The sequence below is a fragment of the Vanellus vanellus genome (genome assembly GCF_965231255.1).
Source record: "Vanellus vanellus genome assembly, chromosome: 20".
Taxonomy (NCBI): domain Eukaryota; kingdom Metazoa; phylum Chordata; class Aves; order Charadriiformes; family Charadriidae; genus Vanellus; species Vanellus vanellus.
In genome coordinates this window covers 7,734,364-7,749,446 of record NC_138925.1, presented here as the reverse complement: position 1 = coordinate 7,749,446, position 15,083 = coordinate 7,734,364, and the positions used below count along the sequence as shown (strand labels likewise).

The 15,083-nt window shown below is 51.6% G+C and overlaps 1 protein-coding gene across 1 annotated transcript in view; it reads left to right on the top strand.

Annotated features, from left to right (window-relative positions):
• Nucleotides 1-2,135: 2,135 nt before the first annotated feature.
• LOC309679913 (uncharacterized protein) overlaps nucleotides 2,136-15,083 on the top strand; it is a 37,646-nt gene continuing 24,698 nt past the window's right edge. The window contains exons 1-4 of the mRNA XM_082493369.1: nucleotides 2,136-2,415; nucleotides 10,949-11,023; nucleotides 12,295-12,344; nucleotides 14,517-14,570. Of these exons, the coding sequence (XP_082349495.1) occupies nucleotides 2,229-2,415; nucleotides 10,949-11,023; nucleotides 12,295-12,344; nucleotides 14,517-14,570 (366 nt within the window). The 5' untranslated portion in view covers nucleotides 2,136-2,228. The remainder of the gene's footprint in view (nucleotides 2,416-10,948; nucleotides 11,024-12,294; nucleotides 12,345-14,516; nucleotides 14,571-15,083) is intronic.

The following is a 15,083-nucleotide window of genomic DNA, read 5'->3' as shown; positions in this document are numbered from 1 at the left end:
TATAGAGTAGGCGAAGTGTCTCTTGAACTGAGGATATGTGAATCAGCAACAAGATTATCCCTGGTCCTGCATGCAACTGATCCGTGGCAGACATAGGCTGCATGAAGCATCACATTAGTGGTATTCTGGTTTCCAGAAAGAGCTAAGCAGTAAATCTCAGCTATTTTCTGTTCAAGAGTTTAAGTCTGGAATAATCAGTTAATTCATTAAAGAAAGTATTTCTTTTTTTCTGGAACCTGTGCTCAGAGCCAGGACTGTTAGCCAAATCGCACGATTTCCAGTAGGCTGTCTCACCCTTGCTCTGGCAGACACCTCCAACAACATATCAAATCAACTTAAAATGTTTTGGGGAAAAAAACCCAACATAAAAAACGTAGTTACTTTAAGATAAATCATAACCTTACAGGAACGCTGGGCCTCAGCTTTCCCATCTGCAAATTAGGGGGACAGAGGAATGTCATTCAGCTATTTCCCAGCAGTACTGTAAAGCTTGTTTGATTTACATTTATAAAACTGTGCATGATTCTTGGAGGGGAATTGCTACTGAAGAATTAGTTGTTATCATTGTTGCTTATTCCCCAGATGCTTGAAATATGGAACTTGGCAGAATTCCGGAGGAAGTATCCTTGTGAGCTCAGATAAGGATGAGCCAACCCGACAGTCGGGCTGCTGGTGCAGGCAAGATTCATTATAAACCTGGGGGTCTTAAACAGCAGATCTGAGCTCAGAACATGGGCAAGGCTCCAGAAAGCTTTGTCTGTCCCATGAAGTGTAGAATCATGGAATAATGTGGGTTGGAAGGGACCTTTAAAGGCCATCTAGTCCAACCCCCTGCCATGAGCAGAGACATCTTCAACTACATCAGGTTGCTCAGGGCCCCATCCAACCTGACCTGGGATGTTTCCAGGGATGGGGAAGCAGGAACTGTTCTGTCCTGTTCCTTTCGTCTGCCAATGACACAGCTGTGCATCACATCGCTGGATAAAACAAGTCGAGCTCTGCCAGAAGAGAACAGCCCACATGAAGGGCAGCTGCTTAGGAGAGGCTGAGCTGCCAAAACACCTTGAAAAAGCCCAACTCGTCTTACGCCCTTCTCTTTGTACTGTCCCCATGCCTTCATCAGCTCATGTTTTCCTGAGAAGAAACCAGTGCTCTTAAAAACTTTGAGCTTTTAAAGAAATCCTTTGAAGATATCCTCCTTGTTAATTAATCCAGGTGTCCCTCACGTGTCTCCGGTTAGTGGCAGGTGCCAGCAGCAGAGCTGGTGGGTTTGTCAGCTTAGAAAAGGGAGGGGAAAACACACACGTGGGAGAGGTTGGTGGCTCGGGGGGGGGGGAGAAGGACACGACAACGGGGACAGTGTGCTGGGGTCGGCAGGTAGCGGAGGAAGGCGGTGGGTTGAGGTGGGACACCCCGACACCAGTGGCGGGGCGATGCTCATCCCCCGAGAGGACTGGGCAGGGGGGTCCCTTCGGGGCAATGGGTCCCCTCGGGGGAGCCGCCCTCCCTCCGGGGTACCCCGGGGGCTCCGGGGCATTGCGGTCCCCCGGCCCTGCCCGCTGCCTCCCCCCCCCCTCTCCGCCGCGGAGGGCGGACTCGCCGCCGCCGCAGCCCGGATGCCGCCGCCGCTTTCCTGGCCCGTCTCCCGGTCCCGGTGCCGCCGCTTCCTCCCGGAGCGCCGCGGGGAGGGGGCAGGAGGGCTTCTAGTCCCGACGGGTTATTTTTTCCGGTCGGTGCTCCATAGGAGGAGGTGGGAAGAACCAAACGCGGCGGTACCCCCCCCCCTCCCCTCCCGCTCCCCCCCTCCCTCCCTCCCTCCCTCCTCCACTGCAGCACATGGGAAGCAAAAGTTTTCCTCCTCCTCCTTCTCCTCCTCCTCTCTCCCCTCCGCCGGTTCCCCTCGCCCTCCGCCCCGAGCGAGCCGCCCCCCCGGGCCGGTCCCCCGCAGCGGTGTGCGGCCGAAGGATGCGTCTGTCGGTCCCTCGGCGGCTCCTCTCGGACACCGGCGTTGGGCTGCGCTTCCCTCCCATGGGCAACGAGGAATAAAAGGGTGCCGGAGCGTCTCCTGCTGCTCTGAGGGGCTGGAAAGGAGCGAAGGCGAGACTTGGATCGCATCTTGCAGAGGGACCTGTGAATTTGCGGAGGAGAGGGAGGTGTTGAGGAGAAATAATCAGATGGTTTAGCGACGCCGGCGAGACAGTGCTACATCGTTCTGCTTCGGCCCCATCATGGGTACTGGCATGTGTTCGAGGAGGCAGAAGGGGCTTCTGCAGACCGGGTTTTGCCTGGTGACTGTGGCGTGTTTGGGCTCGGGAGTTTTCATGTACAACCACTTGCAGCAGAAAGTGCGGAGCGCTGAAGCCCTGGCCCAGAAATACAAACAGCAGCAGGAAGCGCTGTCTGCCCAGCTCCAAGGTGAGTGACCTGCTCTGTGTGCGTGTGTGTGTGCATCGCGCTGTCCGAACTCTCTCTCCCAACATTACCTGTCGGTGTTCTTGCCGCACAGCCCAGTGACGAGCCGGCTACCTTTGTGCAGCAAGGTTCAGCTTTTGGCTTTAAAGAGCTCTAATAAGATGTTGTTGCCTATTTCCTTCCCCCCTTTGCTGTCTAGAATTAGAATAGCCTTGAATCTGAGCTGCCGCTCACCGCAGCAAGAGGAGCGGAGGGTGCTGGACTGGTGAGTTCAGCTGCGTCATGTCTATTCCGTTTCTTCTCTCTGTAATTTCCTTTGGCCATAAAGACTAGTCTTGTGTCATTCTAAATGCAAAGCAGTAAAAATGTGAACAGGACTTAGAGAGGCTGGTTGGGCAGGCTCCGAGATGTGGCTCCACTCTCTGGCCTGCAGGAGTGTCTGTCCGGAAAGCGAACAGAGAGGGAAGGAGTCCTTTAGGAAAGTTTGTTGCCATACTGTCTGCTGCCCACTGCCTTTGCAAGGAAACAAAGCTAGCTGCTTTAGGGATTGATCGGTGACTAGAAGAGTCTTGCCAGCTTGTTTGGGGCTGAGAGATGCTGCAGCACAGAGCTCCTTAAAAAAGGGGGAGGAGGAGGAAGAATTGGCTTTTCTGAACCTGCTGCCAGCACTTGGTTCCTCTGGCAAGAGCTGCCAGAAGACCAGAAGGCAAGCGTAATATGTATATGCCCCTTTCCCCCCTCATTTGTCTTCCTTACATAAACATCTAACTGTGGGAGAATGACATCTTAGCCCATGGAGAGATCTCAGCAGGGAAGGCTGAGGACGCATCTTACTCTGTTGCTGAACTCTTATCTTCTTTGTCTAGTCTACCATTCTAGCCTTACTGCGTCTGCCAAAGCTACGGTTCCAGCACCTGTCACTAGATGTGGAGTCTCCAGAGGGATTTGCTGAGCTCCCTGTGGAGAGGTTTGGTGGGAATCCACTCTTTGGTAGCCAGAAGTTGCGTGAGTAATGCTTTAGGACAGGTTGGTTCTGGAGTGTCCACAGAATGAATTTTATCTGGACCAAAATATCGGTTGCCTGTGGTTCTAGTGACGCAAGGTCAAGAGATTCATTTAACAATTTTTCTTCTGATAAGTGGCTTTAGATTACAGTGCTTAAATCGAGAGCCCTTCCTCAGGCTAAAATTAAATGTGGGGTATCCATTATGACCTCTGTTGACATATCCCGTGACATTGTTTCTGTAGCCTGTGTTGCTGGGAATTCTGCACGCCTGGGACTCAACATGTGTGCCTTTTAGGGTTAAATATCTTCTGGTGGTTTTGTGTGCGGTATTGTGATGCAGATTTAACATTGTACATATGCTTCTTGTGCTGAGGGCTGTGTATTTCTACCTGTAAACTGGGAAAGCAAAGTCTGGTGTATGTGATTTGTTTGTCTCTCAAGGAAACATGCTTTTAAAAAAACAATCAGTCTTACGAGTTGATCTAGTGTGCGTATAGGTTCACTGCTATTATCTTACGTCTCGTTTCCATTTCTTCTTACTTCATCACAAAGCAGTCAAATAGCTACAGCTTCTAATGTGTTGCACAGTCCCAACCACAGCGATTCCCACCTGCATCCTGTGTTTCTGAGATGCAAAGATCAGCAGAGCAGAAGTTAGCCCACATTCCTTTCTGGTGCGTCAGCATCCCTTGCTTCTCTTGGAGAGAGGGGCTGGTTCACGGGAGAATAAGATGACAGTGGTAGCCTCAGGGAACCTCAGTTTTGGGAAGCACAGGCTCAGGCAAACAACTGAAACAGGCTCATCGTAATTTTTTCCACCCAAATATGTTTGAATGGCAGAGCTGTAGCCTGTTGCTGGGGTTTCTAACCCTCTGTCAGTCCTCCTGTTCCTAAATACAGTTGTTGCCATGGATACCTTTTTTATTTTGAGAAGACACTTACTTGTCCAACAATTTTAACAAAGGCAAAGCTTCTTTTTGGATTTGGCTGGTGGGAGAAGCCTAGCGGTTGGCAGATAGGAGCTGTGTTCATGGAAGTCTTAAAGCGCAGAGGTATCCTGCCCATACGGCCGTGGCTCTCCTGCTGTGGCCTCGCAGGGACTTCGGTGCTGAACCAGGAGCGTGGGGAGTACGGGCTCTATCCCTGCCCCTGGCCTCACTTGTCGCACCACTTTATTTGTGTCTTCTGCATCCGATTTTGGTCTTTCCAGTTCTACAAAAAGGAGGACGTGTTATTCTGAGGTGGGATTCAGTACTGTTTAACTGGTGCTTCAGGTGTCTCCTTTCAGCTATCCAGTGTTTCCTACCCTTCTTGTATCTGCGTACAATATACAGTTAATGGTTCTGGTAGCCTCTGTACATAAAGCTTGAAAGCACAGGGCTGGGCCAAGAGTTGAGTGAAAGGGAAAAGGAAAGCAAGTGGAGGAGGGAGCGGAGCACTGCCTGTCCCATGCGCTGTCTTCTACAGGGAAATGGATCTCAACAGCTCTTTTAAAATAAGATCAAAGCAGCTGCTGACTTTACTGTGAGGTAAAACACATTGTGTGAGATGAAGAAAGGGAGGTACTGTGTGCGTGAGCGTGTCCAGCCCCTTGCCTGGTGGTTAGTAACCTTTGTGCCGCCAGCTCTTGCTGCTGCAGGTGGAGGTGATGGTTCGCTGTGACCCAGTAGACCCCCTTTTTTGTATTGTGGTCCAAATGGAATTCAGGAGGAAAATCTGCTTTGCTTTTCTGTCCCTTCATCTCTTCTGTTTCTGCTGGGTGGGTTTGGAGGCATGTCTGCAAGTCCATGGGGGACACCTTGCTGAATGCTGGGCTCTCCCTCCCGGGCTGTGGTTTGGGGGACTCTGGTGCTGTGTCACGAGGCTCAGCAGGGATGAGAGATGCAGACTGGTGAGCTGTGACCTTCAGATGAATCAGTTCTGTCTCGGCCCCCAGCCCGAGCTCATGCCATGCCAAGCTGTGTAGTGGGTGGCTTTAAGCAAAGCGTTGCGTTGCCACCTCCCCTTCCCGTAGGTGTGTGTGGCTGTGTGTATGAGCGTGCTGCTGCCTGGAGGGTCTCGGCGAAACCGGAGAGATTTCATTTTGGTCAGTTCACTAACAAGCGGCGCTCTTTGAGCAGAGGGGAAGGAAGGGTGCGTTTATAGTACCATCCTCTTCTCTCTGACGTTCCTGATGTGGCCTGACAATGGCACATCAAACTGGCGTCTGGGATGGAGGAATCTTCTCTCTCACAACAGGCTGCCATTGCACGCTGCTGAGCGTGGGAACACCGCGCTCCTGTCCTCCCCATTGGTGTCTTTTACCCAATGTGTCTTTCCTGGGCCACCTCTCTGGATCAGAGCGGGAGGTATGATGAGTCTGGCTTTGGTTCTGCTCCCCTCGTCCCTTGCTCTGGGTGATTCGTGAGCCCGAGTGACCGGTGCCATGGGTGATTAGTTGTGATGTGACTGGATGGAGACTGGCAGGAGCATTTGATGTCTCTAACAAGGAGAGCAAGAGAGAAGAAAGCTTTTTCTGGGTGGTTAGCTATGAGAGGGGAAGGAGTGCGGCGCAGGCTGGGAGTCAGCGTTGGTCGCTGTGCGGAGAGCTGCTTGGAGCTGTGAGCCATGGGCAGTGTGACAACTCTTTCCACAGTGTGTGCTGCTGGCATAGAAATGGGCTAACGAACTGTGCACCATCCGCAGCTTTAGCAGAACCAGAGCAGCAAACCTGAGGCCTCTGCTGCCCCGCTCCGTGCAAGCGGGGAGCTGGAACGCACTCGTGGCTCTCCCGGGCAGGGGGAAAATGAAATCACTTGAACAGAAGGAGGGTAAAAACTGGGACTGTCAGCAAGACTGGAATCGCTCTCCCTTTATGGGATCTCTCCAGCTCTCCCAGGCAGATGTTTATTTCCGTGCTCTGGGGTGTATGAGGGCAACCCCTTCACACAACCAACCTGTTTTCTGTGGTCTTCTAAAATGAGAACGAGCCTGTGGGAGGCCTGACCCGTTCGTCTTTCCCAAAGGCAAGGCACCGCGAGGGATTCCATTGTTTCAGCAGTTCAATTCTGCATTTTTAGCTCACTTGGCAGCAGGTGTCGGTGCTTTAGTGCTGAGTCCTGGCTGAATTCCAGCCTGGATTTAGACACTGACCACCCTCCATTCTCTCTTGTAATTGCAAATTGTTAAAGACTTCCTGGCTTCCCGTCCTCTGAAGCTGTACAGTGCCATTTCGGCCTGCTAAGTTGCTGCTGTATTCCACCACAAAGATAAGTAGAGAGCACATTATGCGGCACTTACTCACTGCTTTGTGTAAAGCTGAACCCACCTTTTCTGGGCTCTGGAGACCCAGAGGAATGGCGGGAGAGATTACAACTTACCCCCCCACACTTCCCCCTGTCACTGGAGGTTACTTCAGCTTATTTTACATATTAAAAGTGTCAGGAGAGCTGGATTTTGTCTCCTAATTCCTGAAGACTCTTCTGCTTTGTGGTGCTTGCTGTAGGATTTGTGGTTACGGGTGTTGGCACAAGCCTATTGCTACAGATGCTTTCCTGTGCTTTAGTTTCCCATGTGCTATGTGACATCAATAGCCCCTGGTAGCTTGGGGTCACCTAAGCAGACCTTTTCTACACAAAATAGTTCGTTGTTTGCCTGGTCCCGTGCTGAGAGTGCTTGACTTTAAGTGAGGGTGTAGCTGTTCAACTTGCCTCCTGTGGGACACCCTGCCCTTTGCCCGTCTGGGTGATGGAGCACAGCCATGCTGGCAGTGAGGATGGTCACTGGGTTCTCCGGCTGCAGGGACCCTGAGAGGTGGGTAACCTGCCCGTGTGGGGAGAGTTTCTAACCCTGTGTTCTTTCAGTATACTCAGGTAACTAGAAAATGAAATTAAATGCCTGCCGGAGAAACTCCAACATGGGGAGTTCCTCCAAGTGCAGAACTACTGAGGCGAATGCAGACTGGAAGCTCAAGTGCACGTGAAAGGGCACAGTGAAGCCTGTGACTCTCTGGGCATCCCTAATAGTCCCAGTGGCCGTGACTTCCCATTGCTGGAGTGAGGTTCCCACCACATCAAAGACTTGTCCTCAGGTGCTCTGCTAGATAAGGCTGCGCGAGAGATGCTTGTGGCAGAAACATGAGTGCTCGGAGCTCACAAATCTTTTGGGAAGTGGCTGGTGTTCTTAAGATGATGATTTCATCGAACAAGACTTTTTAGCATGTAGTGAAGAAGCGCCCACGATCTCTAGTGTGCTTCGCCGGGCTGGGGAGGCCCTCGGGGGGACATCTCAGTAGTCTGTTGGGAAAAGTGTTTCTGAAAATAAAGCTGTCATGAAGTAGACACTTGGACAGCTGTGGTGATGGGCTTGCTGCTTACCAGCAGGGGAAAAAAATCCTTCCAGATTTCAAAACAAATATTTCTGCTGTAATGGTTTGGAGACTATGGGAGTTTAATATGGGAGGAAAATAATGAAGTGGCCCAGCCCAGGGGAAGCGTCTTCACCGTTAGGATGTCTGTCTTTGTTAACTAGGGAAGGTGACAAAGAGAAGGAAGGAGATAGCGTGGCTGGTGACAATGGGGGTTCCTGACCTAAGACACTGGCCCTTCCTGCTCCCTGCGGGAGGTCAAAAGTGATGGAGGGAATTAGGTGGGTCAGGGGAGACAGTTTGGGTGGGGATGTGTGCCTGGGGACTGGCTCCTCAGCCTGGGACGGACTGAGCTTGGCACACGATGAGCCCAGGCTGGCCGAGCCTAAAACTCAGTCCTTGTACCTGCAGTGTCTAAAAAAGCAGCGTAGCCCAGAAAAAAGCCAGCTTGTCTGTCTTGTCCTGCTGAAGCCTTGATTTCGGGACAGGAAGAGTCACTGCCTGGAGGCACTGAAGTTGCTCCGCAGGGCACAGCGGGTTACGGAGATGTTTGGATTCAGTCTGTGTCTCGAAACCGGAGCCGCAGCTCCAGCTGCCCTCAGTATCTGGGCTGGTTGCCCACTGGGCTGGCTGGGGCAGTGCCCCCAGGAGGCTTAGGAAGCAGTTGTACTGCAATCGGCAAAACCCTTGGGATTCAACACTTCACCATGCCTGGCTTCAGGTATCGCTGCTTCTTTTTTCCCCCGACTTGCTCAGGCACTCAGCTGTTGCTGGAGATGTTACTGTAAATGTTACCAGATCCACCGCTGGTAAACCAAAGTATTGCAAAAATCCCAAGCTTGGACCTAGCCAGTGTCACGAGCTTGGCTTAAAAATCGTGGCGTTAAACCACGTGGAGGTTCTTTTTCTGGGCGGAAAAGGCATTTCCAGGTAGGAAGGAAAACACCAGTCGTTGTGAGGGCCCTGGTAAAGCCACCGGAGTTGGGTTTGGTGTGATCCAACAGAAGAGAAATATGCAATAGTGAACCAGGCTTTTAAAGACGCTGGATAAAATGATCAGACTGTGGTCTCAGGTCTGCTTTGCGTGAAGTTGCAGGGGGATGAGGCTCATGAAGGTGAGGAACGCTTCCCCTGAATGCCCAGCTTTGATTAAAAAGCTCTTGAGGAATGGTCATGGCCGCAGTGCTTTGCTGCCTGGTGGCGTTAGTCTGCCGTGCACTTAAGTGTAACGAGCAGATCTGCTGCGAGGAAGAGGCGGTCTAAAAATGCAGGGAATAGCTGCCGTTTTGCAACGCAGAAGGAAGAGGTGAGGCAGAGGGAGGCTGTGCGTTCTGTGGAGTTCCGAACTGGGTGGCTCGAAGAAGGAGAAATGGGGTAGGGCAGCAGAAAAAGTGTTTTTCTTTGGGTGGGTTTTTGTTTGTTTGTTTGTTTTCCTTCAGGGGCTACAGAGGTGTCAGATGTGCAGACGGTAGAGCAAGGAAGGACTATTCTGATCAGAGTTTGGTTCTTGTAGAGTCCCTACCTCAGCTTTGCAGTTCCTGGGTGATCTTTAGCATTGTTTAGAAAAATGTCCCAGCCTGATTTTCAGGATGCTAGGACTGCCCCTGAGCTCTTCTCTACGCGTGTATTGACAGCGACACCTGCACTACCATACGCTTGGTGCCACTGATGGTCAACACCGTAAAATATTAGATATGCATATGGATGTTTTGTGTCTTATTTCCCCAGACTGGAGTGTCTGCTCTCAGGCAGCAAATCACCTGTTAATGGAGGACGTAGAATCATAGAATGATTTGTGTTGGAAGGGACCTTAAAGACCATCTATTCCACCCCCCTGCCCTGGGCAGGAACACCTCCCACCAGCCCAGGTTGCTCCAAGCCCTGTCCAACCTGGCCTTGAACACCTCCAGGGATGGGGCAGCCACAGCTTCTCGGGGCAACCTGTGCCAGGGGCTCACTGCCCACACAGGAAAGCTACGTTACGCTGCCTTTGCTGCTCCCGTGTGACCCGCGTGGAGCTGGCAGTCTCTATAGATTCACTTGCAGTGAGAGCACGAGTCACTTGGGGCTCTTGGCTCGGCACGTTTTCAACAAGGGAATGGGTTAGCACTTGTTTTATGCGTGCAAACATCATCCCACTTTGCCCATTTTCCTGGAGACTGCATCATGGCACGACTTGCCCCCAAAGCTCTTGGCTCTGGAGGCAAGTTTCTGGTATCAGCCCTCCCCTCTGAACTGCTGCCCGGTGCCGTTCCGGCGTGGTGGCAGTCTGTGCGTGGGCGGGATGGAGCAGCCTGTTGCAGCCGAGTGCTGGGATTCAGGGAGAGCTCTTGGTTAGCATTCGGATGACAGAGTGGATTAAAGTCGCCATCCATCAGGAAGCTTCTCTGGCACTTTCATTTGTCATGTGGCTGCTGTACAAGGCAGTCTCATCCCTGAAGCAACCTCATCCCTCTCCCTTCTCGGCCCCTGTGCACAGTGCGGATGCTCTTTTGTGCGTAATGGGAGAGGGAGCTGCTTGGCTCGCTTTTCTTTAGTGGCCTGAGGGCCAGTTAGTGGCTGGGCTGTGGAGGGCGAGAAAACATCTCTCCTGCACAGTGCTGATGCCTTTATGGAACAGATGACCTGGAAGGCCCTGACTATCTTGAGCCTGGTAATGGACCTGGCCCGCAAATACACAGTTTAGCCACTGGCCACTAAAGGCAGCTCTTGGGCTTCACAGCTTAGACTCCAAAGCAAAACCTGAGTGCAAATACAGGATGACAGACTGGGGTGTAATATCAGGAATATGTTGTCTCCAGTCCACCCGCCCCCACCCTGCCGCGGACCTTACCTGTTCGGAGTTGACAGAAGTGCAAACACTTGTAGCTGGGCCTGACCCTTTCGTTGTTTAGGACATCGGGTACCTGTGTGTGCTTCAGGACTGTTGATTTGCTCAGTCTGGATTTTACACGTGAGCTGCTGTGTGCTTAAGCCTAGAAACCCAGCGTGATGCAGGCCGTTCGAAACGGGAAAGGCTCTTTTGCCCAAGTCTGCTCATTTGGGCACTTGCTGGCCCAGTCCACGTCAGGTTTTGAGGTCTGCATATTGCATGACCTGTGAGACATCCCCTGTTTTGGGGAACAGAATACGTGGGAAGAAATTTCAGGGTTTGTCTCATGCTCTGCCTCTTTCTGCTTCCCTAGTTGTGTACGAGCACAGATCCCGGCTAGAACGGTCCTTGCAGAAGGAGCGAGGGGAACACAAGAAGACGAAGGAAGGTGAGTTTCTTGCATGGGTGGCATATTGGTGGCCAGCCAACCTTCCAGCTGGCTTGTGGGGAGATGTCTGTTATTGTACCCAAAGCATTTTCTGCCTGCAGGGCTGTGGGGGGATGTTACTGAACCACCCCCAGGTGAGGCTCGTCCCTGGTTTGTTCTTAGAGAACAGTTAACTGACTTGTCATGGGCGAAAGGTGCTGGGAGGTGGGTTCTGTTCTCTCATATTCCTACATATGTCCTCAGTCTAATCTGTGAGTAACAGTACCCATAACGTGGTGTTTGAGCACTTTAAGCGTCAGCTAAACCCAGCACCAGACCATGCTTTTTTCTTGGAAATATGTAAACTTTCTTATAAAAGTGATGCAATGACGCTGAGCTCTGCAAGCGCTTAATGTTAGCATCACTGCGCTCTGTAAGACATGGACAATACAGACTGTCAGATCCTTTAAAGTTGGTCTACAAAAGTAGATAGACATGTGCAGGATATTTTAAGATGATGAAGTACAACAGGGAGCAGAAAGCGAACAGATTAGCTCCTGTACCTTTCAGTGGAGTGGTGTGCGTGGATGTCAGACCCCCTGGCACCTGATTGTTGTTGGCAACTTAATAGCTTGGCTTTTATCTTCAAAACTGGTATGTGGAGTAACATCTCTACTCCGTACTCCTACATGCACTGTGTTTCTGGAAATGCTGACACAGAGCATCCAGGTTTGGCTGTAGCTAGGTGGCTACATAGCTAAGGGAGAAGGTGCATTGCTGCCTCTTCTCTCTTATTTGGTGAGGACTGACTGAGAAAATGAAGCATCCTAACAAATGTTATCTTGTCATGGGACCTTCCCGTTTCAAGAAGGTGGCGCAGATGAGACCAGCAGATGAGTTCCTTGGTCTCACAGAAGCTTTGATTTCTCTTTTCCAGAGTCATCTCTCATTTCAGAGCCCCCCCCCCCCAAGTTCTTACACAGCTTCAGTGACATCAAAATGTAGCTGTTTGAGTGCTGAAGTAGGAAGTCACCAAAGCGCTTGCCTGTAGAATGGGAAAGGAAGGATGTTTGGGCCAGTCTAGGTGGGTGGACAGCTCTCACGAAAAACGCTACCATCTTTGAGGGCATTGAGGGGAGTCTCCTAGCAGCATCTGCATTCCAGCTTGTTGACTTGCCACCTTTTGCTCAGCAAGGGGCTGATTTTTCTCCTTCCCTCCTCCCACCGGAATATAAACCATACCCTTGTTAAATTCCAGCTCATTAAATTGTCTTCTCTTCTTCCGTTTCTAGATTTTTTAGTGTATAAGTTAGAAGCTCAGGAAGCTCTCAACAAGGAGAAGGTAGGTATGGTTTATTCCTCAGAGTGTGTCCATGTCCTAATGGTAAAGATTTTTCTAGCACCACCGCGGTCGTGAGGCCAGTGCTGCTGCCTGGAAGGCACGAGAGACCAGGAGTGTGTATGGTACAAGGTGAACTTTGGCTGACTCCACCTTGCACGGCTGTTGGTGTGTGAGAATTTACTTCATCTTGGCGAAAGACTGTGTTGTGCTGGAGCTCCCGTGTGTGATAGCAGAGTAGATGACTTGAGCGTCTCCTGGTCTAGTGGGAGTCCGGGGCTGCGGTCCGTAAAGAGAACGGCTGTTTCATGGTACAGAAGAGTCCTGGGGAGATTGAATGCAAGGCACACCACGGGGAACGTGGAGAAGAAAGGCCACGGTGTTGTTGGGGAGAGCATATCCATTGTTTTCTGTCTCCAGGGACTGTCAAATGATTTCCCCCTAGCCTGTGGACTTCTCATTCACCAGGGAAAAGAAGGAATCTTCAGTGAGGGTTAGGAAGAAATGCTTCCCTGGGTTATAGTCTATCCCATTCCCTTGAAGTGATAAGACTGGTTTTATTCCTTTCTCAGAGCATCTGTTGATGTGATGCTGGAGAAGAGGAATTGCTTTTAGCCTGCTCATTGGTGGGTGAATGTCATCCTGGTACAGGAAGAAACTCCTGGATGAATATCTGAATACTGTAATGGCCGGGCAGCTCGCTTGCTGTTTGTGCTCATTTACTGGTAGTATTTCATATCGTATTGACTATTTATCGTATAAGTTCAATTGTGAGTTGTAGTGGAAATCTCTGCATGGTGGTTAGTTTGCACATCCATGGTGCCGCTTAGTGTCTCAGCCACATTGCCTTAGGCTTCCCAAACACAGGTCCCAGCAGATGGTTGTAAAACTGCATGTAATGGGAAAAGCTGCAGCATGTTCCCTCTCAGGTGCCACTGCTGCTGTGGGAAATGTCCCACTTCAAGGTAGGTTTGGTGGCCAGCCCAGCCTAACCCGCGACAGGACTCAGGGGCTCCCCGGGTCAAGGAGGACAGGGAACTGCTGGAGAGGATCCAGCAAAGGGCTACAAAGACAATGAGGGGATTGGAGCATCTTTCTTACGAGGAAAGGCTGAGGGAGTTGGGGCTTTTCAGTGTGGAGAAAAGAAGACTGAGGGGGGATCTTATCAACGCTTATAAATCCTTAAAGGGCGGGTGCCAGGGGGGATGGGAACAGGCTTTGTTCAGTGGTGCCCAGTGACAGGACAAGAGGGAACGGGCACAGACTTGACCATAGGACGTTCCATCTGAACCTGAGGAGGGACTTCTCTCCTGTGGGGGCGGCAGAGCACTGGCACAGCTGCCCAGAGAGGGGGGGAGTCTCCCCCTCTGGAGCCATTCCAAACCCGCCTGGACGTGTCCTGTGCCACTGCTGGAGGTGCCCCTGCTCTGGCGGGGGGGTGGCACTGGGGGAGCTCCAGAGGGCCCTTCCAGCCCTCACCAGTCTGGGATGCTGTGAGATGCTGGTGCTACAGTGAAGAATGGTACCCTGGTGACAAAAGGGAAGAAGGTGACCCTCAGCAAGGTGGATCCAGATCTGTTAAACTGGTACAGACCCCTCTGTGGACACATGTAAATCCCTCTCCGCTGCTGGTTTGTCTCGGTTGAGCTTAGTGTGACGGCTGTACCTATTTACAGGAGGTTCGCTTTAGGTTCACTCTATTGCTTCGTGATCAATTTTTTTTTTTTTTTTTTTGTTAAATGGTGCGATTTCTGCGTGTAGGCGACAGCCTCAGCTCTGGCGCTGCCTGCCTCCCCCTCAGCCGCCGCCGAGCGCTCAGCCTGCTTTGGGGGGGCTTTGCTGCACACAGCTCTCCCGGCGCGGGGCCGCCCTCGCTAAAGAACCGAAGACTGAGGGGAAACCCCCTCTGACTGCGAATCGAGAGAGTGCAGTTAATTAGGTGGTGGGAAGGTTGCCTTGAAAGGGTGCTTTTCCAGCCGTCCTCCGGCTGCGTGTTCCGCTGGTCACCTTAGCGGGCTTGTTCCCAGTCACCGTCCCAGACTGGTCCCAGTGCGTGCCTGTGTGTGGGAAGGGGCGGTGGGAACTGGCTGTCGGTGCAGCGGCTGGGCGGGTGTTGATGTGTGTTTCTCCTGGGTTTTTCCTGGGATCTAACGGCTGCTTTTTTTTTCTTTCCAGCAAGATTCTATGAACAGATACGGGGCCCTCAGTTCCCAGCACAAGATACTGAAGGTAAGGGAGCAGTCTGGTTCCACGTTCTCTCCAGCCGCTGCGGGTTAAAGAACGCTCCCTGGAAGGAGAGCGGGTGCTTTCGCGTGCCAGAGATGCCCAGGAGAGAGCAAGGGTTTCCCGCTGCTAGTGCCAGCGCGGAGGGAGGAGACCACACAGTGGTGTTGATCTACATTCCTTCCTGACTATTCAGGTCCATGGGAGTTTCCTATTTATTCTGGTGGGCTTCGTATCCGATTACAGCCTTCACCTACACCTCGTTTCAATGGTAGTCTTTGTGCACTTTATCGCACAGGAGTTCTGTTGTTCAGTGTGTTCTTTCTGGGTCTCTTAGTGTGAAAATGGGTCTATTCATCGTCTCTTGCCCTTCGGGCTCATACAGTGTATTCCAGTCCATGTAAGAGGCTCAGAGGGGGGCGGCTTCTAGTGTTTTATAGCTTATCGCATGCTCTACCAGAAGCATGTCTTGATGGTACAGTTTGCTTTTGTTAAAGCAGCGTGACTGTGGCTGGTGAT